Raw genomic sequence first — 27,687 nt, forward strand, 5'->3', positions numbered from 1 at the left:
CAATTATATCTAATTCTTTAGGTCACAAATAAAACCTTTACATCAGAATCATTAAAGATGAGAAAACATCTTCAATGCAATTTCATTTGAATAAGTATGAACGAGTTAAAAAAATGCTTTTCTATACTGAACACAAGAAAACAAGAGATTTTGCTGCATATCAAAACATTTCAGATTGTATTTTTACTCCTCTGCTTTGATGAGTTTCACACAGGAGTGCAGAATCTCAAGACCATGAAGCTCTCGAAGTTTGTGCACATGTCTGAAAATATGAAGAAAAAATAGGTTGGTTTTTTTTTAAAGAAAATATTTTGACAGAGTGTCCAGTGTGCTGGCATTCAATTTAAACACTTGTGTGACCTTCGCCACAGAGCAATCAACTCATCCTCAACAAAGTCCAAGCCTATCAGCCCCAAGGTGCATTTAGGGCCTTCAAAAAGGACACTGACGTAAGGACACTTACATCAGATTAGAGCATTTATTACAGAATGACACAGAATGGTGTTGGCTGTTCTCAAATATCAAGCGATGCTCTTGTACCATTAAAGCAAGTCTGACAGTCTGTCCCTGAGCCTTGTTATTCACAACATTTGACTGAATGCACACGATAGGAAGAGAGACTCTTTCTCAGCTGAAGTGGGACGACGGCTTGCATGTAGAGGTCAAAGGCAGGCCAATGCAGAAGCAACGTGTTAGGAGGCAGAACGAAAAGACTTTGATCCAGTTACAAGTTTTGGCGATTCAGCAAAGAAATCCTTTTAGCCAACATACCTGTTTTATCATTTATAACAGAGTGATATTAAAGTTGCCTTTTTTTTTTCTAAAAGGGTTTGTAACAGCTTGGAACTTAGCCGAGCGTCCCCGAAAGTTTGGAAGAACTCACTAACACACATTCATCTCGTAGAAAGAGAATCTCTCTTTTCCTGAACGTGTTTATATGCTTCCCAAATTGTCCAATTAAAATTGTCCAGATTTCAGTGACTGTGTAATGGAATACAATGTTGATCCAATTGCAACATAATTCAGGTGAAATTCAATAATTCAACTCATGCGAGCATGCATAACCATATCTGTGTGATCAGCAAACAGATCAGATCAGAAACCTCCGATGCAATATGCAAGAGAAATAAGTCAGAAAAAGGTATGAGACCACATTGTTATGCACAGTGCCGTTTCCTTTGATTGCGAGGATGAAAACTCTTTTTAGCAGATACACAAACGAGAGCGTTGTCTTTGATATTCCAAAGACAACGCTCCACCGTGATTTTAGCTAGACCAAGAATTTACTGCGGCCATCGTGTGTGATGAGCATCCAATGGGAGTTGCTGAAACATGCTTAATGTATGCAAACTGCACTTGGTCTGCGTCTGATGGTTGCTACGACACTCCAGACTGAGCTAAATAACCACCAAGTGGTAACGGGTTCTTCTCCTGCCCTCGGTTGGGTAATAAACAGCATACCCACTGAAACGTGTGCGTCGTGTTTGACAGGTAAAATCCTGGAGAGGAAAAGGAACAACAGGAGAATGCAAAATTGGTTGTAGCTGGGCCAACTTGGGACGAGTTGCTGTGCAGACAAGACTTCATTTGCTACCAGTTCCAGCTGTTTACTTGTATTTTGCGGCATCTGGCTTATGATCGTTCTATGGTCATATATCAGAAACGTGTTCCAAGATTATCGTAACCAACAAGATCATTATACTGATTAACTCTGTATGGTCCATCACTAATGGCAAGTGGTCTGGTAAAGCTGTTTATTATCAAAAAATAGTGTTTCTTCTGAAATTACCAATGCAATCAAAAGTTTAATGGTCACTTAAAATGAGGTTTTAATGTTGATTTCAGGTTAAGCTGTTAAAACTAAGCATAGGAAATTTTAACACAGTAGACAAATAATACTATTTTATCCATAATAGACGACACTACAGCTGGATCCGCATAAATGTAAACATCTGGTGTTGGTTATTACTTATTTGGAAGAAAAGACAACTGCTCAGCAGACAACTTTGTGTAATAACAAAACAAAAAATAAAATTTTGCAACCTGTATAAAATTCTCATCTTCAATTACTTACTACCTGATAATGTAAAAAAAAAATTCCCAGAACTGAAGGTATACACAGCCAGGATAATCTAAGAATCCACCCACAGATCTAGATTACGGTTGAAACAGAAATTAGTTGACAACTTTCGAGACTCTTATAGGTGTCAGGATACATTTAAGCAACATTTGCATAGCAGCAAAGATGCTCTATGGCAGTCAAAACGAAGACAATTTAAACAGTTCTCTCTTGCATTATAAGTAATATTAAACCTTTTCAATTGTTTTTGAAAGCACAAGAAAACATTTGAGCTGCTTTCTTTGAGTAAGATGCTAGTAACTCGCTAGCTTAAGATCACTATGTCGCCTGCTAACAGCAGATAAGACACTGACCACTCAGAAGTACTCAGCAGGAGCTCCACTTCAAATAAACAAGAAATCTTTTCAAAGCCAAGACAAAAGCCTCTGACATTTTGACATGGCGGGTTGTGGTTTAAGCCTAGCAGTAGACACAAGAGACATGGGGAAATAATCCAGGGAACAGAGCCAGAGGAGACTAATTACAAAACTAATGCAGAATTTTTAATTGATCTCATTCCCTCTCTTTAGTCAGTAGCCTGCTAGGATTTGGAAGGGGAGAAACAAACTACAGCTGCCAGCCAGTTGTGCTAACCAGCAGTAATAAATAGATTTTTTTTTTTTTTTCCCTTTTTCAAAAAGCACAAGAAAACATTTCCACGTTTTGAGAATGGCTGGGTTGCCATCCAAGGAAATGAAATGAATGCTCTTGCCTTTGTGAACATTTTAATTCAGCTGCAAATAAACTTTTTTTTTTTTTAAAAACGCTGATGAAATTGTTATTTGATTGACTATATTTAGGAAAACAAACAAACTGCATGTACTTTAGGAATCCAGAGAAAGCCCTACTAATGTATCTTTACTCTGCATTTTATTCATTACAAGATGGGTTTTAATAGAATCAAGCTGCAAGGTCTAAAAATATGCACAGTTCAAACACACCTACTCATTATTCATGAAAAGAGATGTGTTAAGTCTTGACAATTCAGAATATTAAAGAGACATGCACTCAGAAAGTAGTAATAGCCCAAAATTACACATTAGTTTTATGTTTAGCTTCTTCAGCCAGAGCTCTGTCGTCACTTTGAGACCATTTCAAACTTTAATAGCATTAGCTTTCAGAATGTAAACCATATTTAGTGATCTGTGAGGTGACGTGTTACCTGGGCTCAGATCGGCACAGTTTGCTGAGAGCAATGGCTGCATTTTGCTGCACAGCTGTCTTCTTAGGCTCCCCCGCAGCGAGCCGCAGCAGAAGCAGCACAATATCAGTACCCAGCAGGTGGGTGGCAACTCCTTCCAGCTCAAAGCAGTGGGACAAGCACAAAGCTGCATTTCCTGAAATCACCTCATCGCTGTTGGAACGCAGCAAACGACGTAAAATGGAGAGTTCTGCGCGAAATAACAGGTGGAAACCAAATCAGGAAAACATACAATGATGAAAGTCACAACCATTAATAAACAGATGAAGGGAAATCAGAAGAAACCTTTCATTTCTTTTTAGGTGAACTAGAATTGTGCTTTGTTTTTTAACTTTTAGAATTTCTTTAAACTGTTTTCCATGTCAGAAAATTAATTACATTTTCTCAGTACTTGGGTCAAATGTTTAGGGACTCTTTCAAGCTTCTCACAGCAGTTTGCTGGAATTTTAGCCCAATCATGAGAACGTAACTAATTCATTTGGGAGTATTTTCAGGGTGATTATTTTGTTTGTTTGAAAGATCTATCTTAACCCAAGCTTCAATTTCCAGGCTGATGTCTTCAAATTTTGCTTCAATATTTTCGCACATTATTCTTTTCTGTCTTATCATCTGCCAGCTTCTTCACAAGCTTTTGTTGTTGTTCTCAACCTTACAATGGCTGGACATTTTTTCATGCTGAAGCTTCAAGCATCTAGAAATTTTACCAAAAAAAAAAAAAAAAAAAAAAAAAAAAAAAAGGTGAATTAGACTCATGGATGACCCCATTTTTTATTTTTTTTTTCTGATATCTGGTCAGATTTCTTTTGATTTTTCTATAATGAGACACAACAAAGCAGTATGTTTGAGATGTTACGTTATGATATTACTGGTGCATTTCAAGTCATCTTCAATATGATTGAATTAACTGATCAGAAGCTTGCAAGTCTCTGCTTTCCCAAATTGTTTAAAGCCATAGGAATCTTAGAGTATGTGAACTTTTGAGAGTTAAAAAACATATATCTTGCTTCGTTTTTTTTTTAAATTAATATAACTAATTGTTTGAATTCTAAAAATCCTACAACTGGAAACATTTAGTCTGATTAAATATCACGAGAAAAAAATAGGTTGTGTGCATTTTTATACATTTCATGTAAAAATCTGATTACAGCTACAGTTAACCAACAAGTGTTTATTTCAGTTCAGTCTCAGAGGTCGACCCTTTAGTACTGCAGTATTCACACTAATCAAAGAGCCTATTAATGCTAACATGTCAATCATTCCTCACTTTTGTCAGTCTTCACCAGCTCTTCCCTTGCCGTGTCGCCGACTGCAGTGCAAACCGTCAATGTCTTCACGGCAAATTTGGTGGCAGTCTGACCTTTTCTCTTCATAAACAAACACACACACAAAAATGAATAAGCAAGCAGGATGTTTTCTATACTGACTCTAGATAAAAAGTCAGATGTCATGAACAGCAAAATGAATAAAATTATTTTTCATCTTACATGTATCAAGCAGCTATTATATAAATGCTAAAGATGACAGTTTTTCAGTCTATTTTATTGTTTTAGCTATTTCTCTGTAAATCGATTTAACTAGTTTTTCTGTCTTTTCATTCTAATTTGACCTTCAGTGTTATATTCATATTAGGTACCACTTGAAAAAAAAGAGTCTAAGCTATCTGTGGGAAGATTGCATAATTTTCTGCATATTTTGGCAATCAAATGAACACAAAGGAAGGAGAGAGAGAGAGAGAGAGAGAGAGAGGCAGAGTACAGGTTCTGTGTGTGCAGCTCTTTCATGAGTAGAATAAGGGAAGCGTGACTAAACCATTTCTTTTTCACCATTTTCTTGGTTTATTTATTCAAGACTCTTTTTCTGAACCTAGATTGTTTTTCCCACAATAGGTAGCAGAGCATCACATTTAACTTTCACCCAAACTTCTTCTCTTATCTCACGACTTCTTCTTGAGCACATGGGAAACTACAGTAAAGGGGGCAAGAGCGCCACCTCTTGACATCCCCAAATATAACAACCGTAATGGACAGAGTTTACGTACAAGATCAATTGCGGGAAGTTGCGTAATAACGGCTCTCCAGGACTTGACTTGTTGACCCCTGAACTAGGCTCTATTTTCCACTCTAATGTTAAACCCCTGCTGTCTGCTAGACAAAATGTAAGCAACATAGAAAATTATGTAAATTTTTTCCATCAGGTTTTTCTTTTGTGAAAGTCTGAAGTGAAGTTCATTTTCTTTAAGTGAGCTGTGTCTTTGTTATATTGGTACGGCTTTTACTGAAAGCTGCACAGATTTCTTAGAATACGTGCCTAAGTGTGTGTGTGTGCTAAAAATGTGTCATCTCAAGATTCGAAAGCCTCGTTAAGCTATTCCAAGTAGTTAAAAAAAACAGACTTAACCGTCTATACAGTTAAATACCTTCAGCAGCCAGCATATGGTGTGAATGACTTTCCTTCGAACAGCATGCTGAACAGCTTCAGAGGACTGAGGGAGGATGGTGCTCAACACACCCATGGCTCTCTGGAGAGTAAAGAAGAGTGTTGATATTAGAAAAGAAACTCCTAGAAGATGAAGAAAGAGAAAGGAAAAGGAAAGCAAAAATAAAGGCGATTTAATAAACACTTTCATAAACATGTGTCATGTCAGTCTTATTCAACCCCCTTCAAATAAAGTGTTACCGAAAACTGTTCTGTAAAGACCTCAGAGGCTGTATCATTAGTGAGCAGTTGCATGAGGACTTTGCTGTAGAAATGAAAGAAATGCATTTTTTACAATCCGAAGTACTTAACAGAAAAACATAGTTGATTAAATGATGAAGGAAATTTAACCACAAGGACACGGTAAACTAATAAGTCTCGTTTTATTAGTATTACTGGTGTCCTCAAGCTTGGGATCATTCTCTCCGCCTATCAAAAAGGTGCCAAGAAGTCACTATGTTGTTAAATGAGAAAATATGCAAAAGGCTCAAAGAGTGCATTTGCACCACAGAGTCAAAGTGTACCATCAATTTTTATTTTGGAGACATATGTGTAATCCAGTGTGTCATGCAAATGAACCTGTCCAATAACAAAGTTTTCACTCTAAAACCGCTGCATGCATTTCATCCCGATTCCTTAAAGAACAAAATGGCTTACATTTGTCATTTCAAATTTGTTATTTTAGTGAAAAAGTAGACTTTATTCTTGGAAACAGAGGAAACGGACAATCTGAGTTAAACTGTTAAGACAAAGTACATTCTCAATACTGATGACTTAATAAAAACAATTTTTAAAAAAGCCTCTAAATCCTTCTACCATAATTACCTTTGCAAAAACTTTGATTTATTATGAAGAAAACATCTTTCTTATGACAAACCAGAGACAGCGTTCCAGCGACATGATAAAGTTACCTCGTTTATCAGATTTCCCGGTAATTCAACTGTAACCTGTTAAAGTAATCCTTATTCTTACGACAGTAGGAAGATATGTAATCAGCTAGTTTTGCAGGGTCGGAGTAGTGTTAATGCGTTTTTAAAAGCGCTTTGAGTCGTTGTTCAGATCCGTTACAGTGACACCATATTTTTTTGACACTTCTTATCTCGTGCATACACACACGCTTTTTAGATTCTTCTCATCAAAGCTATCTCCTTAATGTAGCAGACAGGGGGAAAACAGCTCTGCTGTGCTTTCATGATAAACCTTCACGGGGAATCAAAGAGAAAAGAAGGTAAATAAAGCGCTGCTCCAGCAGAGGGAAAAGAAATAATGGCGTAAAAAAATATGTAGGACGTCTTTAATTCATTCTCACTACTCTACAAGAACTAAAGTAACACTTTTGTCAAAGGGGGAGGGCGGGTCAGATAGTTCAACAGGACCACAGGAGAGAAAAAAAAAAACATTTGAGAAAACTTTCTATCTCTGATCAACACTAAAATTAAACCCAGCTAATCATCACCCCTATCTACCATCTTCAGACTGCAGATTAATGTTTGTAGAAAGAATAGCCATCTTAAAGTAAAGTTGTAGGATGGAATCCAGCTTCATCCCCGTCACCTGTTGAAATTCCCTTGGGCAAAGCACTTAAACACAAGCTGCCTACCAGTCTCCATTTTGACAAATGAATGGGTGTCACTGGATGAATGTTGCTCTGGAGTTAGATGGTTGACTGCAAAAGGTGCAATATGCAGTAATGTCAGACAATATGCCTTTGATAAAAAATAATATTCCTGTAATGAATGAACACAAAAGCTGAGACACATGGGTTACCTGAATGAAGGTGAATTTACAAAAGTATGGAACTTTAAAAAAATCCCACGTCCAGTCAGAGGCTTAAATACACAAATTTTAGGAATGAATGTTATTAAATTAGGATTTTAAATATGCATTTGAGCCGTTCTTGTATATGGGCATTTAGAATTTTCATCAAAGCCACATTTTAATCATTTTGATATTTTTTGTTATCCATACAGTAAATTTGTACATTGATCCCCACTAATATTTGGTCAAATGTAACTTGAGAAGTTGCAAAAATGACTGCCATCGCTATGCCTGAATATTTGACCTGTATTGTCAGAATGATGGTTTCCTGACACCAACCAGACTTTTGAAGAAAGTCGACGTTAACCTGCTCTGCCTGTTTCAAAAACACTTCTTACAATATGTGGCTGAGTAGATAATATGTCTCTGTTTCAAATTGTGACACACAGTCGTTACAGTATGTGTGTTTGAGATAACTGCCCACACTTTTTATTCTGATGAATAGAAATTTGTTAGGAGTTTGAGGAACAACCCAATGTTACTGGACAGAAATGCCATTCCTGCATCAACACTGGCTGAGAGGCACCAATCAGGAAAGAGGTGCTTCCTCTAAAATCACACCTCAAGCACAACTAAAACTTGCATCTGTTACTTGGACAAATTCACCTGACCTCATTTTTAGTAGGTTAGGTGAATTTTTATTCATTTTAGGAAAGATTCTTATGTAATTTTTCCTTACAGTTACAATTCCTTCGTCAGCGTTTTCCAGCAGGTCGAGGCAGCAGTCACAGAGCGAAACAGCATGCGCCTTTAAAAGAGGACAAATTCGTTTTCACACACTGCACCTTTAAATGACTGAAGTCACACGTTACACATTTTATACATGGCCTCTGATTTAGGAGTCAATTTCAAGTTATGTGTTAAGATGTACGAATCGGACAACTGAATGTGACGCTGTAAAATTTCTTTTTAGAGGTTTATTTTCACTCAGGTGAAAGGCGCAGCTGGTTTAAAGGACTAAATATTTGTTGCGTTTTGGTTAGTTGTACTCTGATTTTGAGATAGCCTGGATGTAATTAGATAAATTACAGAAGTATCTTCAACTCCTGGAAGTAGCTTCAACTTTCTAGGTGCGCTGTATGCTTAGACTACACTTGCTTCACTGGTCCAGTGGCTTTTTGCACAAAAATGAAACCAAGTCCTTCATGCTCCTGACTAAGTCATAACAACACTGTTTCTCAAATAAACATCTCTCGAGCTAAAACTGTCTTACCTGTATAGTCAAGGAAGTGACTGTCGACAGGCTGATAATCAAGCCCAGCATAAGGTGAATAACGTCGTTGTACTCAGATGAACCACACTGCTTCTGCAGAAAAGCAGAGCATAACCTAAAATAACTTTAAAAACACTCACATTAACACTTTGCTGATGTTAGATTCTTTTAAGGATCTAAATCTAACACAGTGAACGACAATTTGCACTTCTCCAAACAATGTTAACAGATTATAGCTGTGTGCTTACAATAGCAGTGAGGAAGGCTTCCCAACATTCTCGCCGATGAGCGAGGTTTTGACGAATTACTTCATCTTTTGCCAGAAAGCCGACGGCTGATATGAGGGATGTGAGGACCTGTTGATTAGACTTGCTGATGCTTCCCTGTAAAATAATGAGGTAATCCCATTTAATTTTTTACTCAGGTAACTATGTATAAAATGAAATTTAAGACAGCAAAGCCTTGCCAGTATTGTCTTGAGTGGAACGACAACAGAATCTGTCGACATGTTTCTTAGCTTCAACCGAAATCTGCAAGAAAACAAGAACATTTCTAGCAATTATCTTTTTCTGACAGTGGCTGTCTGTTGTCACTGTGAAGTCTTCTCCATGATTTTGAAAGCCATCATCATGGACATTAAAGCGCATTTTTCTGTTGGTCTTTTATGGTATCCTAACATTTAGACAGTTTTTAATAATATATTACTCTGTTTGTAGTGAATCTACAATAATTAGTGACTTTCGCTGTTTGAATTGAACTACTGAACTTAGCAAGTCTAACTAATGAGATGTAAACCTAATTCCCTACGCAACTGCCTATGTTAAAATCTTTATAAATAAGAACTCTAGTGCATAAAGATCAGCATTCAAATAGAAAGTGTTTTGTTTTTGTTTGTTTTTGTTTTCAATGAGCTTTCTACACATCGACAAAATACCTACATTGACTCAGCTCAGTTTCTACAATGGAGGGGACATTTCTTTTGGATACACATTTTATTAAAACCCTCTCTGAGCTACAGAAAAGGAAAACTGATCCACCCATTTTACGGCGGGACAGCTCGACTTATTTCCTGCTGTGTTTGAGAGCCTGAGATGCAACTTTCATGTCTGTTTCCAGCAGATCCCAGAGAGAGAAACAAGTTGAGAACGTCTTCTGTCTTTATGTGGCATTAAGACCTAGATGGCACTTGTTGATTTATTAAAAATGCCACACACTGTGTTCCTTTAAGGACTGCTTCTTACTACGAAACAATTTTAAAATGCAGTATAAGGACATAACTTGTGCAGAAAAACAGTTGACTCCTCTCTTTCTAAATATCTGAGATTGCATTGTCAGTACGAGAACTAAGCCAGAGACATCTGATGAGACGTGCAGCATTATTACCCATCTTCGGCAGCAAAGCTTTCCAGAATACAGACTGCTGTGATCCCCTGCTGCCGCTTTGGTTCAGAGATGCACCTCATGAGGTTTCTCACTAACCTTTAAAGAGACAAAGAGACAGGGGATCATACAAAATAATATCTATCCCATATGCAGTTCTCTATAATTAATGTAAAGGGAATTTGCAGGTAATTTTAATGATTGTGAATTTAAATAAACATTCAACTAATTACTCCTGCTTCTTTGAAAAACTAATTAGGTGGCAAAGTGCATACAAAGAAAAACCAATAAACGACCAAGCACTGTTATTAGAGAAATAACAGAAAACCTCTTGGAAGGGTATGAAGTTCAGTACAAAAGCTGGCAATGGTGAACATGTAGCCCAAGGCGAACCTTAATTTCCTTTCACAGACGTCTGAACTGGCCCCTGCACTGCGTCTTTGTTTTGTAACAAATACCGTGGCGAGAGGCGTAAACTGATAGGAAGAATAAAAGTCTTACATGTGCAGGTCTAGGTTGTCGATGGCCAAACGTCTGCCATACAAAGTGTTTGAGTACAAACTCAGTAATTCCAGGCATTCCTTCACAACTTCGCCATGGTCTGACATTAACAGCTGCACAACAGACTGTCTGGCAAGAGGACATTTCATCAGGATCTTCTGGTTTTCTTGAACTGTCGAGCGAAATGAAAATGAAAAACCTGGCTGAGAAATGGGCTTGCCAGAGCTGACAGTTTCTGACTTCAAATGCATAAACACGATGAGGTCGCTACATCGGTGTGTTTCACCTTGAGCAAACCAATCACATTGCTTTGTCCCAGTTATCTCCGAGGCCAAACTTTTCAGTTTTGAAAACTTTAAACTGTATGAAATATTTATAATGTTTATTCAGTTCTGCAAACACAATGTCATGTAGAATATCACATGGTTTACATTCAATAAACTTCTAGCAGAATCCTCTGTGGAAACATAAATTAAACAGATGAAAAGAATTGCCGACTTCCACTTTCAGGGTTTGTGCATGCAGAATTGGACTTAAACCCTCCTCCATGCCATTTTAAAGACATAAAAGGGTAATGTTATAATAACACTTTAGGATATTTAAATTGTGAGATGCAAAGTAAAGCATCCAGGAATAGGGCACAGGTGTGGATCATTACAATTCTCTGAAACCCCTCAGGTAGAAATTATTTTATTTAATCTTTATATGTAATCAATGTGGATTTAATCAAAAGTTATGGGTGCAGATCTTTAGGTTATAGTCTTAACTCACTGTGGAAATACTGTAAAATAAGATAGGAAAAGTTAAGGTTTCAGGAAAACAGTTCTGGAAACATGTGACCTCACGTAGTCGAAATGTGACTTCAATTATTCATTGGCATTGACACAACAAGCCAAACTGAGTACAAAACAGGAAACACCACATAGAAACAAATAATGACTTCACTAAACACTGAAAAGCTGAGAAATCACAGCAAATTACAGGATAATATTTGTATTTCCAATTTATTTAGAGCAATGGAAACTTTTGGGCACCTACCATTTTCATGACAAACGATCCTCCAAAGTTTCAACACTGAAACACACAACTCTTGGCTGAGCAGATCATCCGTTTCCTGCAGCAAGCAGCTGTGAAGAAAACAACTCATATTTCAAGTTTTCCTTCTTATGATTAAATTAACTAATAAAAATTACTTTCAGTCCGGGAAACTCTGCAGAAAGAGTAAAATAATGGGTTCCAGGAAAACTGTTCTGGAAACATGTGACCTCAATGTGAAATGAAACTTAAGTTCTGTACCAGTTTCCACTGAATATCTAATCATTGGACATTTTTAACATCATGGCAGTGACAGATCATGGAATAGCTGGAAGAAATATTGAATATGGCCTCATTTGTTATGTTTTGATTGGTTTTGACTGGTGTATCTCCCTCACTTCACCGTTCTCCCTGACAAATTGAAGCTAAAATTAAGCCGACATATTTTTTTTTATTATTATTTTTTGTGCTTTCTACCCCTTTGTACTTCCCGGACACTGTGTTCCAACGTGATTCATGACAGCGCTAATAATGACAACATGGAGAGCAGTGACAAGTTAATAATATCCTTAGTGATCTGTCATGAGGGACTAATAATTCTTATCTTGTACAAAACACTCCCACTTTCTAGGACAAAAACACATGGCCTTTTCCTCAGCGCAGCACTCAGCTCCATCTCCTGAGTGATCATCTTTTATTTTTGGGGCTATTACACAAACAGCTGGAAAGAGACAGAGGGGAAGGTGAATGATCTTTCTAGTTTAGGCCATCATCGTCTCTGTGTGTCCCCATCTCTCTGTCCATCTGTCAAAGCTCCACTGAGAATTGAGGGCTACCTCTCCCAGTGGTCTCTTTACCTCTTCAGCACGTCATTGCTGCCGATGATACTAAAGCCATTGTTCAGTCTGAAGAGAGTCTTTCCTGCACCTGTTAGGAGAGAAGAGCAGATAGCGAAGGAAGACAGAAAACCATTCATTAGCCAGAGGCGGAGAGGCTTTACAGAAACACGACACTTTTCTCCTTGTTCGGTTTACCTTTGCTCACTGGATGAGATTCAGTGTTGGAAAAGAAAAGGAGAATGTAAATTGTGTGCAGGATACAACTGGTGGAGCTTTCCGTCCTGCTATTAATGATACACGAAGTCCAAAAAGTAGAGGACAGAACACTTCAGCGGGAAAACTTGTGAGCTATAGGAGCATTTTAATGATCGTGAGTCGTATTGTTTGATATATTAATATCAGCAATGATTAAAAGAGAGGATTCAGATATAAAAATGGCTAGCTCCCACTTACAGCAAGACTTGAAGGTTAGAATAATTTAACTAAAACCAGAGGGTGTGTTTTTGCCAGTGTTCAAAGGTTCGCTCATTAAAAAGATACAAAGTTTCCTCTTTAAAAAAAAGAAAAGAAAAGAAAAATGTTCTTTGTTCAGAAATTTAAAACGTGAAGGTTCAACAAAGCTGGAACATTATAATCAATGAGTTTCCTTTGGCCATTGGAGCTTCGGTCAATTATTGATCATGCCTCTATCATATTTAAAACTGGCTTTCTTTTAACCATTCAAGGTCACAGTTTCAAGAACTGAATATAATTTGTTGTCTATCTTTTTATTCAGCTGACAGCCTAAAGTTATTGTTCAACAAAAAAAAAACATAATGTATCTGAAGATGAGCAGGAATTAAAAAAAATAATAAAACGCACAGTCTGTCTGTTAATGTTTCCAGTTACCTACACACTAAAACATCAACTAAATGGCATTAAAAATATTACATCAGAACAATAAAGTGTAGCAAAATATAAAAAAAACATTATGAAAAGTATGTTTAATACCTGCTTAAAGGTTGTGATTATTAAAAGGTACATTAGTCTGACAAAAAAAAGCAAAGGAATCCATATTCTAATTTATAGAATATCAATGTATATACTGTATGAAAGTGAAAAAAAAAACTATTTGGCTACATGGATGTAAGTCATCTATTAATTTATACTAATCAAATAGCTAATTTTAATTTTAATTTTAATGTTAGCTAACTACACCTTAAAGGCAGCAGTCTTTTAAAGGGAGATTTATATAATGACGTTATTCATTAGCAAAGCATGTTGTGTTTAATTTAAACTATTTAATCAAAACTAAACTAAAATGACTGCTTAAAGTTATTCTTTACTTTACTCTGAGAAATAAGGCAGCAATATCTGCCCAAGCCTTTAGAAACAAGATACAATCAAGGCGAAGCAATCAGATGAGATTATCCTCCCCCAAAGGGAATTGAGGGATTTACTGTTGCTTAAGTGGATGTTTATTGTCAGCTGGAGTGCGAATCAGAGCTCTAACCCAAATTGAATGTGCTTGTATTCACCGGTTTTAAGTAGTTTTAAGAAAAGACATGTTGGTCTAGTATTCAACAATTGGACGTAGTTTAGTTTTGTGGATGGAATGCAATTTTTGAGAATCTTTTCTTGAGGTTTAGAAAACACTGATCAAAATAGTTGTCAGACACTCTGACAACTTGTACAATTTTATAGACCAAAGAAAATGATCTCATAATTAACAAAAAAACAGAAGTTGACTGCCTCCATGACTCAGATGTGAAGAACTCTGAGTTGTTTTTTTTTTTTTTTTTCCTAAAGATGCCTCGACCTGAAAATACTAAATAGGATGCCACATCCTGACATTTTTGCTTGACTCCTGACCACAGAAATGTCCTCAAGTTATTCAGAAGTAAAACCCAGCGAACAGCATCAGCTTGATGGCTACGTTACTTGCAGAGTTAAATGCGGGTATTCCACTAAGATTTTAATATAGATCAAAGACGTCACCGATGGATCGCAAAATTGGACTCAAGATATTTGTAGAAATCTTCAAAGAGTTTCTGCTACCCTATCAGATATTACTTTGCTTGAACAGCTTGCATGTCTTATACTGCTAACTAGGACGACAACTGATAGACTGCAAATAAATTCATATCTCAAGGTTAACAGGAACAGGAAGGTACCGGACTCACAGTTTATTGAAAATGGAAGAGAATAAATGTATTGTTCTGTTTGGACACCGCTGTCCTTACATTATACGTTTTGGTTGTTTACAGTGTTTCTCTCTAGATCTGTCTGTCCTTAAGCTTCAGCAAGTAAAACTGGTAGTAAGTACATTTCTACAGGTCAGTCTGTGCCAGGTGACAAATTAATCAAATTTGGTTTTACATTGAGCAATTTCTCCAACAAAAAAAGAATGCAAAGAAATATATAAAGTGCTTAACAAAGAATTGCAAACAGTTGATTTTTACACATTCTGTCAAGTTTCAACCACAACCTGCAATGTATTCAAATGGAACATAAGATTTCTTCTGCTCTTTTGAAATACTATTTCTCTTATACTACTTAACAAGAATTGTGCAGTTGGTGAATTTTGCAGAGAAGTAATTTATTTTATTTATTTTTTTGGTCACTGGTGGTAAATATACTATAAAGCTGACATTCATGACAAAAGTAAAAATCAGATGTTTACTTCGAGGCACTTGATTACAAAATACGCGCTCATCTCTTAGCAACAGATTAACAACAAACATTGTTACTGTTCAAAAAACATAAGATTTCCTCTGCTTTTTTGAAGTATTAGTTCTCTTATACTACTTAACAAGAATTGTGCATTTGATGAATTTGGCAGAAAAGTGAATTTCTCTCTCTTTTTTGTCATTGGTGGTAAATATAAAACATACATTAAACACAAAAATAAAAATAAGATGTTTACTTCCTGACCCTTGGTTACTAGAAACACACGAGCTCCTAGCAACAGATTAACAACAAATATTATTATAGTTCAGAAACATAAGATTTCTTCTGCTTTTTTCAAATACTTTTTATGTTTTACAACTTAATAAGAACTGCACATTTGGTGAATTTGGTAGAGAAGTGAAAAAGAAAATTGTCATTGGTGGTAAAGATATGATAAAACTTAACTTACTTGATATTTAGCGAGAATTGTGCTGTTGATGAATTTAGCAGAAAACTGAAAATGTTTTTGTTTTTTGTTTTTTGTCATTGGTGATGAAAATTTTATAAAACAGACATTAAACACAAAAATAAAAATCTGATGTCTACTTCGTGGCCCTTGGTTACCAGAAATGTGCTTGTCTCTTAGCAACAGATTAACAACAAATATTGTTATTGTTCAAAGAACATAAGATTTCCTCTGCTTTTTTGAAATACTATTTAACAAGAACTGTGTATTTGGCGAATTTGGCAGAAAAGTGTTTTTTTTTTTTTTTTTTTGTCGTTGGTGGTAAATATATTATAACACAGATATTCAACATAAAAGTAAAAATCTGATTTATACTTCGTGGAGTTCGTTACCAGAAAAAAAAAAACGCTCATTTCTTAATACCAAAGTAATTATTATTTATAAAACATAAGCTCTTTTTAAATACTGCTTATCTGCTTAGACACAAAAAAATTTACAGTTGGTAAATTTTGCAAAAGTAAAAATCCAATGTTTACTGCGTTGGTTACCAGAAACGCGCTCATCTCTGAGCAACAGATTAACAACAAACATTGTTATTGTTCAAAGAACATAAAATTTCCTCTGCTTTTTTGAAATACTATTTAACAAGAACTGTGTATTTGGTGAATTTGGCAGAAAAGTGTTTTTTTTTTTTTTGTCGTTGGTGGTAAATATATTATAACACAGATATTCAACATAAAAGTAAAAATCTGATTTATACTTCGTGGAGTTCGTTACCAGAAAAAAAAAAACGCTCATTTCTTAATACCAAAGTAATTGTTATTTATAAAACATAAGCTCTTTTTAAATACTGCTTATCTGCTTAGACACAAAAAAATTTACAGTTGGTAAATTTTGCAAAAGTAAAAATCCAATGTTTACTGCGTTGGTTACCAGAAACGCGCTCATCTCTGAGCAACAGATTAACAACAAACATTGTTATTGTTCAAAGAACATAAGATTTCCTCTGCTCCTTTTAAGTACTAGTTCGCTTATACTACTTAACAAGAATTGTGCATTTGATGAATTTGGCAGAAAAGTGAATTTCTCTCTCTTTTTTGTCATTGGTGGTAAATATAAAACAGACATTAAAAAACAAAAATAAAAATAAGATGTTTACTTCGTGGCCCTTGGTTACTAGAAACACACGAGCTCCTAGCAACAGATTAACAACAAATATTATTATAGTTCAGAAACATAGGATTTCTTCTGCTTTTTTGAAATACTTTTTATGTTTTACTACTTAATAAGAACGGCACATTTGGTGAATTTGGTAGAGAAGTGAAAAAAAATTGTCATTGGTGGCAAAGATAAACAGACATTAAACACAAAAATAAAAAATCAGATGTCTACTTCGTGGCCCTTGGTTACCAGAAACGTGTTTGTCTCTTAGCAACAGATTAACAACAAATATTGTTATTGTTCAAAGAACATAAAATTTCCTCTGCTTTTTTGAAATACTATTTAACAAGAACTGTGTATTTGGTGAATTTGGCAGAAAAGTGTTTTTTTTTTTTTTTGTCGTTGGTGGTAAATATATTATAACACAGATATTCAACATAAAAGTAAAAATCTGATTTATACTTCGTGGAGTTCGTTACCAGAAAAAAAAAAACGCTCATTTCTTAATACCAAAGTAATTGTTATTTATAAAACATAAGCTCTTTTTAAATACTGCTTATCTGCTTAGACACAAAAAAATTTACAGTTGGTAAATTTTGCAAAAGTAAAAATCCGATGTTTACTGCGTTGGTTACCAGAAACGCGCTCATCTCTGAGCAACAGATTAACAACAAACATTGTTATTGTTCAAAGAACATAAGATTTCCTCTGCTCCTTTTAAGTATTAGTTCGCTTATACTACTTAACAAGAATTGTGCATTTGATGAATTTGGCAGAAAAGTGAATTTCTCTCTCTTTTTTGTCATTGGTGGTAAATATAAAACAGACATTAAAAAACAAAAATAAAAATAAGATGTTTACTTCGTGGCCCTTGGTTACTAGAAACACACGAGCTCCTAGCAACAGATTAACAACAAATATTATTATAGTTCAGAAACATAGGATTTCTTCTGCTTTTTTGAAATACTTTTTATGTTTTACTACTTAATAAGAACGGCACATTTGGTGAATTTGGTAGAGAAGTGAAAAAAAATTGTCATTGGTGGCAAAGATAAACAGACATTAAACACAAAAATAAAAAATCAGATGTCTACTTCGTAAAAGTAAAAATCCGATGTTTTTTATTGCATTGGTTACCAGAAACGCGCTCATCTCTGAGCAACAGATTAACAACAAACATTGTTATTGTTCAAAGAACATAAGATTTCCTCTGCTCTTTTGAAATATTACTTGTCTTATGCTACTTAAGAATTGTGCATTTGATGAATTTGGCAGAAAAGTGAAAGTGTTTTTGTTTTTTGTTTTTTTGTCATTGGTGATGAAAATTTTATAAAACAGACATTGAACACAAAAATAAAAATCTGATGTCTACTTCGTGGTCCTTGGTTACCAGAAACGCGCTTGTCTCTTAGCAACAGATTAACAACAAACATTATTATTGTACAAAAAACATAAGATTTCCTCTGCTTTTTTGAAACACTATTTAACAAGAACTGTGTATTTGGCGAATTTGGCAGAAAAGTGTTTTTTTTTTGTTTTTTTTGTCATTGGTGGTAAATATATTATAACACAGATATTCAACATAAAAGTAAACATCTGATTTATACTTCGTGAGAGTTCGTTACCAGAAAAAAAAACGCTCATTTTTTAATACCAAAGTAGTTTTTATAAAACATAAGCTCTTTTTAAATACTGCTTATCTGCTTAGACACAAAAAAATTTACAGTTGGTAAATTTTGCAAAAGTAAAAATCCGATGTTTACTGCGTTGGTTACCAGAAACGCGCTCATCTCTGAGCAACAGATTAACAACAAACATTGTTATTGTTCAAAGAACATAAGATTTCCACTGCTCTTTTGAAATATTACTTGTTTTATGCTACTTAAGAATTGTGCATTTGATGAATTTAGCAGAAAAGTGAAAGTGTTTTTTTTTTTTTGTCATTGGTGGTAAATACATTATAAAACAGAAACTCAACACAAGTAAAAATGTTGATTTATACTTCGTGGCAGTTCGTCACCAGTAAAAAAAACCTCATCTTTTAACACCAAATGAATACAAGTAATATTATTGTTTATAAAACATAAGCTCTGTTTAAATACTGCTTATCTGATTAGGGCCAAGAAATTTACAGTTGGTAAATTTTGCAAAAGTAAAAATCAGATGTTTACTTCATTGGTTACAAGAAACGCGCTCATCTCTTAGCAACAGATTAACAACAAACATTGTTACTGTTCAAAGAACATAAGATTTCCTCTGCTCTTTTGAAGTACTAGTTCGCTTATACTACTTAACAAGAATTGTGCATTTGATGAATTTGGCAGAAAAGTGAATTTTTCTCTCTTTTTTGTCATTGGTGGTAAATATAAAACAGACATTAAACAAAAGTAAAAATCAGATGTTTACTTCGTGGCCCTTGGTTACCAGAAACGTGCAAGCTCTTAGCAACAGATTAACAACAAATACTGTTATTTTTCAAAGAACATAAGATTTCTTCTGCTCTTTTGAAATACTACTTCTCTTATACTACTTAACAAGAATTGTGTAGTTGGTGAATTTTGCAGAGAACTGAAAATGTTTATGTTGTTTTTTTTGTCACTGATGGTAAATATATTGTAAAACAGACATTCAAGACAAAAATACAAAATCTTTGTGGCACTTTGTTACCAGAAAACGTGCTCATCTCTTAGCAACAGATTAACAACAAACTTTGTTATTGTTCAAAAAACATAAGATTTCCTCTGCTCTTTTGAAAAACTGTTTGTCTTATCCTACTTAACTTGTGCATTTGGTGAATTTGGTAGAAAAGTGAAAAAAAAAATTGTCATTGGTGGTAAATATATTATAAAACTGACATTCAACACAAAAATTAAAATAAGATGTTTACTTCATGGCACTTTTTTTTTCTTCGTGTCTGTTTAACTAGCTGATAAGATTTTACGCCTCGTTTTCTGCTATTATTTTTGGCTAAAAGAAACAGCAAATGGATTGAACCATTTAAGCAGGTTAATGAGCGGAAGGTATAGGCTCAATAAGATTAGAGGGAAAACAGACTTGCACAAAGCCCGAGGAGCACTCACAGTCAGTAACTGCCTGTGACAGGCTCTCCAATCCTCCACAGTAATAGAGGGGCATCTGGCCGGGCCTAGACAGCTTCTCCAGCAGCTGGGGCACCGCTGTGGCCTTTCTCTCTCCTTTGTCAAGTTTTTCCTTTGCATCCGTCTCCTGGCTATTTTTTTCCTCTTCTAAATCCACCAGGTCCAAATATTCTACAAAGGGGCATAAAAAGACAGAGGAAAGAGAAAGTTATAGCTCAATTATGATGGAAGTTGCACTATTGCATTTATACACATCTTCTCTTATTGGAGGACATAGTCATATCGATTTTCAAGTTCTTTGAAATGTTTTGCATTTAACACGACAGTGAGATGAAATGTAGTCCCAGAGAAAACTTTGTATTTGCTAATCTCACTAATTTGAAATCCACACTGGGTCAAAAGATGTATAGAAATTTAAATAAATGTGTGCATCCCCAATTGTATTTAGTTACATTTCTTATCAGAAATGCTAATATTTTCATTGGATTGGTTGATGTCCAGCTACAGAACCAGCCTTTAAGAATCAACCACATTTGACCCCTTGACCATTCCAGGAGCTAAGTTTTAGCTGCTTTATGCAGTTCAAAGGAGCTGTGTTAGATGTGTGGGATTATTGCCTCGTTGGAGTGTCTCATTGTGTTCAGGTTTCAACAGTTGGACCCTTAGATAAAAAAAAATGGTTATAATGTCTCAGATCAACAAAGGAATCTCAGTTTCAAAAGCTAAACATTCAACAATGACTTGTCTATTTTTATATTCTCAGAACGAAAAAGAGTCTGATTAGAGAAGCCTAGATGAGTGAATTAAACTAAAGAAAACTGTCCAGCATGGTGGTTAGAGCACCATGCTATGGGGCTTTTTCACTGCTAATAATAGGGTCAGCAAAAAAGCCAGAAACAGTAAATGGCTCTTCAATAAACCTGATTGAAAATTTGAGAAACTTTGCCTAAAACATCAGTCACTGCCCAGCTAATTTTAAAGAAAAGCCATATTCATGCCAAAAACTTGTTGACAGCAATAAAACAACTTCTGGAGGAAACTTATTCCAAATAGTAGAGAAGATGTATTTTGTAAGATGTAATTTGTCTTAGTATGTATTCTGCATAATTTGGAAAAATATTCTTGCCTTAAGGTGATTAATATTATTCACTCCATCCCTAAAGCCATAAAGTTATCGATATTCATGCCAATGATCACTGTACGAAACATTTCACTTAGTAGAACACTAAATGTACAACAATATTGCTTATTCGATGTATTTGTGAGCTAGATGACTCACTAATCTTCAGGACTTAGTAAGATTATTGAATGAAAGGTGAACAAACTTTCAAAAAAACTAGTTTCAGTTTAGAGCTTTCTTCTATTTAAGCCTCTATTTTATAAAGTAGATTTTTCCTAATTAATTTAAAACAATTGTTATTACCTTTCACCATGCTTTCCTTTCCAGATTCAATCTCCAGTATCTTTTCAAAGCAGCTTCTTGCCTGAAACAGAGGAAAATCTCATAATTAAATACATTTTGTGCATTGCTGGCGTCCTCAAGACATCTCAGCAAGACTGACACAGAGTATGGAGGCAAAATAGTCCCAATTATCTTCCAAATAGGTCTAATTTTTCACACTGTTAAAATTGGATATCAGCTTGTTTGGTAATGAAGGGCTGAAATGATTACAACAGAAAATGCCAGAGGATATATTGAATAAATTAAAATCAGATAGAACTCAGATCACATGTACAATGTTTTCATTCTTGGGAAGTTTTAAGAAAATGATTTTTACTTGAGGCTTCCAACGACTACAGCTTGGCCTTTTCTCTGGTATGTCTGGATGACATATATGTCTACTTAGAGCAACTATTAAAGTGACGGGATGTGACTGGATGTAATGAGAGATAATTATGCTCACCTCATTATAGTTCTTCAAGCCCAGGTATGCTTTCCCCATATGCACATAAGCCTTTATGCATCTTTCATTACACTAAGGTGGCAGAGAAAATTATCATTAGAGGTTATTCATCGGAAACATGTGAACAATTCACGTTCGAACACCAGTAGCTCTACCATAAAATAGCAATATGTCCACATTCAGATTTGACAATAAAAAGAATGGATTAATGTAACATATACTTAACTGTTTATTGGATTGAAAATGTTTTTGAAAAGTAGCATAGCAGTCAAGGTGGGTAACAAAACATTATGATTCAATTTAGTTGTTTTTTTTTTTCATATAGCGCCAATTTACAACACGTCATCTCAAGAAATTTACAAAAAAGTCATTTCAATTCAATCACACATATATTCACATTAATCATACTTATCAGACGGTGCATTAAGCTCAGTTTGTTACTATAAATGGCTCAAAAAGGTTTTCTGTCTAAGGAAACCCAGCAGATTCCATTGAGTCTGCTGGGTTCGAGAAGCAGCATTCACTCCTTCTCGAATAAGAGTGCCAATCATATGTCATTTCACATTTTCTTTATTTGTTTAACATTATTAGTTTGGAGGTTTTGTATAAACAGCTATTAAAATACAAAAGTGAAAAACCAAAGCATAACATTTTCTGAATTCCTTGTCATATTTTTTTACCTTCAAGGCCCACTCGCAGTCCATGACGGCTTCTTCATATCTTTCTAGCTTGATGTAGGCCTGGAGAAATCAAAACATTGAGAAGGCGGCAAATGAAAAACCAAAACGCACAAAAACAGAGACAGTTATTGTCGTCGCAGTGTTTGGTCAGAAACAAAGCATCATTTTCGAAGTTGTTGATCTTGAGAAGCTGCTTTGTTGTTAAAACATGCACTTTCGATGAAAATGTAAAATAGCAGAAGTTGAATAAGTTTCCTAACTATTTTTGTTCTTACTTTTCTTTCTTCTATTTTTTTTTTATCTTGTGTGGTGCCAAATTCCAGACATCAATGCATGAGAGTCAGGGGACATCCTGGACAGGTTGCCAATCCATTAAAGATACACAGATTCAAACCTAAGTGCAATTTGGAGATGCCAATCAACCTAATAAGACTATTTCTGGACTATGAAAGGAAGCCAGGAAAAAGAAATTAACCCCACGCAGAAATCCCCCTGCTCGGAATTAACCATCTTGCTGCAATGTAACAGTATTAAGGTAACTTCATAATCCCACAACCAGCTCTGATAACATAGGAAAAACAACTTTGGACATGCTCAGAAGACTTCTGTGACAAAATCCTGTGTTTGTGCTGCAGAGACAGAAGTCAGGTAGATTTATCCAAACACTGGGCCAACAACAGTGCCCCAGGTGGTTGGGTTAGAGAACGATCCTTATCTTTCTTGACATCTCCCGCAGGAGAGGAAATAAGAAAAGGTAGGAAGTTGAAATTACCCAGAACAATTATCAATGGGTTGTGTTAGCATATATGCAGAAGGTATATATTTTAAGGCTTAATACTTACTTGTGCTCTGTTGGTGTAGAGTGGCTGCATGTCCCTAAGTACAGCCAATCCATCACTGTAACACTTCACTGCAGTTTCATAATCTTCTTGGGCATAAGCTTCATTCCCCTTATCTTTGAGAGCTGCAATAATTCAAGCAGAGAAACATTAATAAAGACGTTAGAGTAAACTCAAAAGAGCGACAAGACAACACCAGATGTAAGGAGGACAAAAGCATACCAGTTGCCTCTTTTAGTTTAACCATTCTCTTTCTTCCCCTCTCTTCGGCGTCTCTTGACATAACCTTCATGAAATGTTCTTATTAGAAAGAGCAACATAAAAGACAATTCAAATATTAGATCGTTTTGTTCACGTTTATAGAAAAACCTGCAAAGGTGATAAATACAGCCAGCATACACAATTTAACTGAACCAAATCGAGTTATATGCTAAGGCTCTCGGTTGCTTTAAGAAAGAGTGAAAAGAACAGCTGGCGAACAAAGATATTCATTGTGTTTTTCACTTTAAACACATCAAGCTGTCATAAGGTATTTCTGCAAAGAAAAAGTTCAGATGTGATGTAAAAAAAACTGCTGCGTTGTCTTTGCCGGCTCCAGTATAGAACCTGATTTTTTTCTTTCTTATCATGAATTCAGAGTACAGTGGGTTCACTCCTTAAATTACATTGATTGATGAGTTTTCCTTTGCAAACTTCTGATGCAAAGTTAATTTAAGAGTGTTACCTCAGTGATTTTATATATATTTATATATACACACACAGACGTTCTCCACACCAGCTCAGAGATCTGCAATTCCATTTTTTCTGAACTTGTGTTTTTGTTTATTGGTTTTTCTACTTTCTAGTTAATAGAACTTTTGACCCAAACTACACAAAACAAATTTCAAAAGTGAACACTGACTAAGACTGTTGAATAATGTACGGCTTTCTTCTGTCTGATGCTCAGTGTTGAATTGGTAGCTTTAACACCTTGCTCTCATGAATCCACATTTATTGACTTTATTTATCTACAATGATATCAGCTTAGCAAAAAGAGAATATTTCATTCAGTGTTTTTCAAAGAAAACTTCCAGTGCTCATAATGTTTTGTTACTCACCTTGACTGCTAGTATTTGAACTCTGAAGAAAAAAGAAAGAAAAATGATTAGCAAGATTAAAATATAGTTTTTAAATGATTTTTTCTAAAAAGAAAAATACTTGGTAGGCAGCCTAACACAACAATTGTGCATGGCATGTTTGAGAAACAGAAAACAAGTAAAAATAAAGACAGTGACAAAAAATAAAACAGACAAGGAGGGGCAGTGAAATTCTGTGCTGCTGACTTTGTGATATATATATATATATATATATATATATATATATATATATATATATATATATATATATATATATTTTTTTTTTTTTTTTTTTTTTTTTACCATAGAAGGTTGAAGAACTGGGCTTGTGTTGACTGTAGTCTTGTTGACTTTTGTCCTGCAAGGTTCATCCAAGGTAGTAATCAAGGTATCTGCTTTTGCTACGGCTTTTTGCTGCACTCCAATATCAGAGGACTGGAAATCTTCCAGTAACTGACCTAAAAAAGAAAACACCTTTAATCATTTACTTTTCTTAATTTAAGCTTGTAATATTTATGAAAATGAAATCACTTCATATGCTTTTGGTACCAAGAAACATCTTACGGATTAAGATTTGCACATTACAAAATAGCACAAAACTACACCAGGCAAAGATCATCCCTAGGGCTTTTACTTTTGACACAGAAGGTCTCTTTGTAAAATAGAGCAAGGGGCAATTACAAAATAATAAAGGGGCACAATGTAAAAAGAGTAAATACAAAAAATGAATGAGTTACATGGAAATCTAACACATATGCTTCTATTCTGAGTGAGTGCACCTTCACAACTTCAAAGATTTTCTTCATATTTTTGCTATTAGCCGTTTAACATGGAGTCATGTGCTGCGACTCAGTTAACTTCAATGTCATTTGCCACCCTTGTACATTTTTTAGAAAGCTACTTACTGTTAAAATGAATGTAAAGGTTATTAAAATATGAAAATACTGATTTCAGGATGGGGAGAGGGTGGGCTGAGGGTAGATTTAAACCTAAAAAAATGATAGATATAAGCAATACTGCACTAAAACAGACTCATTGTCGAATAGTGGTTATTAAACTTAGAATGCAAGAAAGTCGAACAACTGGAAAACTCATTAAAAAAAACCATTGCACTGGTGTATTGTTTCTACGTTTTTGTTAATATTTCCATATTTGTGTTAATGTTTCGATAGTGGTAAACGTGAGCTAACAGTCCGTCATAAAAGGAGGTTTTAGAAGCAATGCGTACCTATTTTGTCAACGTTGCTCAGAAATCTGTCCAGGTCTTCGGAATTATCCATCATTGTCTTGGTCTTTAAACCCTGACTTTAATCGGCTCTATTATTAAGTACTATTTTTGCATCGAAGCGGCGAATAACTTCTCAAGTTTTAGCATTGGGTTACCATAGTGACGCGGAGGCGTTAACGGTCATCCGTTGCTTTAGCTCTAACGGTTGTAGTAAACAATTCGTAGATTAAGCAAGCAACACTTTATTATTATTTCTCATAAATACAAAGATAATACGTCAAGAAATATATATTTTGATCTTCTACCCTGCACATCACTGAATGTTCATATGAGGCGAATATCATCGAATTCCTTTTCTTGTTTTCCTTGTTCTGTACTGCCACCTTGTGGCTACAAACGCATCATCCATGCAAATAATGATAACTTGCATTTTGTTTTATTATAAACGGACATTGAGCGATATTTTAATTATCAGCACGTTTTTTTTATTCTCACTGGCTACTTTTTTACGTTTACTAAAAAAGGTGAAAACCTAGGTCCCTTTCTTTTGCAAGGCTATTTATTTGATAATTTTTTCATATCCTATGTATGACATGAATAAAACCGATTCTATTTTTTATATTAATTATATCAGAAAAGTTATTTTAACTAGTGGCTTTATTAAGACACTGAAATTCAACTATTTATTTATTTTCTATTGTAATTTAAATCTATTTTTTATTTATCTACTTGTAATGCTATGGAATTCGTAGATTTCTTTTGTTTGTTTTAAATTAAAAGTATAACAGTGATTAAAATAACATCACACATAGCTACATAATAAATATATTTTTAAAAACTAATAAATGACATAAGGTTTTCTAGTTTGCACTGGGTGCACTGAGAGAGGCAGAGGAGCTTGATTTTTTATTTTGTTTTCACAGATTATCTGTTTCATATCCTGTCGTGACATGGTGACAGTTTCAACAAATATGTAAAAGAATATTTTTTGTTAAAGTTACATGGTGCAGCTTTCATTTGAACTCATGTTTCGTCATAAGGTCGGCCAGCTCATCATTTGGCAGACAGTCTAACACTGATCTCCTCCCCCAGGAGACTTTCCAAACCAGTTATCATTATCAATTATTTAATAAATAATTAACATTAATAATTATTATTAAACTTAGAATAACCAAGTAGATAGTAAGTCCAGAGCTATTTTTTTTTTTTTTTTTTTTTTAAGGATACTTTAAGAAATTTTGTGCATCTCAAAGATTCTGTCACGTTCCAGGAAAAGGAACGATGACGCATCTTTTATGGCTTATGGTCAATAGACCCAGAGGGTATTAAATAATTTCCTCTATAAGTATTGATACACGTCCCTCTGGAACACACCCCCAGGAATCTCATGGATAAAAGGATGTGGATCCTGTCCTGCTCCAGCCATCACATCCAACTAACCAGCCAGGACAGAGAAACTTACCAAGCAGACAGAAAAAATGGAAACTGGTCAGACTCTCGGAGCACCAAGCGCTAACTCTGCTGCTCCATCCTACTTTGGATGGTCCGTTTTTAACACTGTGTGCTGCTGTGTGCCTCTTGGGGTTGCTGCTCTTATTCATTCTAACAAGGTAGGAAACCCTTCACTAGAATAACTCTTTCATTTATTCAGACTTTATTTTTTTTGCTTTTAAATACAAAACAAACACAAAAACTATTCTGAACAGCTTTACATATGTTGCAGCACACCACTATGTCCAAAGTGACATTTACAATATTGGATTATTTTTATTACACCATTGAATAAACTCATTTCATGGTTGATCCTCTATCTCTGTCACATAGCCAGTATATGCGATTATAATTAGACATTATATTACTGTTTACAATTAAATGTCTTTCAGTGCTAAATCAATTAATTTATTTCTTTTTCAAATGACACTAATCATAGCAATTGTTTTGTCAAGGTAAAAGAAGCCATTGCTGC

At 34.9% G+C, this 27,687-nt stretch overlaps 1 protein-coding gene across 1 annotated transcript; it reads right to left on the bottom strand.

The window, feature by feature from the left end:
- On the bottom strand, positions 1-26,018 carry ttc12 (tetratricopeptide repeat domain 12). Its single transcript, XM_088011943.1, has 21 exons — positions 25,722-26,018; positions 24,797-24,951; positions 24,476-24,497; positions 23,601-23,678; positions 23,382-23,503; positions 22,540-22,599; positions 21,860-21,931; positions 21,379-21,439; positions 19,938-20,126; positions 12,600-12,669; positions 11,746-11,834; positions 10,708-10,879; positions 10,210-10,305; positions 9,293-9,356; positions 9,075-9,209; positions 8,827-8,919; positions 8,293-8,361; positions 5,737-5,838; positions 4,585-4,684; positions 3,282-3,510; positions 1-262 (listed from the first exon to the last, which is right to left on the bottom strand). The coding sequence occupies exons 1-21, from the start codon at positions 25,774-25,776 to the stop codon at positions 184-186; spliced, it is 2,112 nt and encodes a 703-aa protein (XP_087868069.1). The 5' UTR covers positions 25,777-26,018; the 3' UTR covers positions 1-183.
- Between the last annotated feature and the right edge of the window lie 1,669 nt (positions 26,019-27,687).

This window comes from Poecilia mexicana, unplaced genomic scaffold (genome assembly GCF_051168715.1).
Source record: "Poecilia mexicana isolate PSO_F unplaced genomic scaffold, ASM5116871v1 scaffold_13, whole genome shotgun sequence".
In the NCBI taxonomy this organism is placed as follows: Eukaryota; Metazoa; Chordata; class Actinopteri; order Cyprinodontiformes; family Poeciliidae; genus Poecilia; species Poecilia mexicana.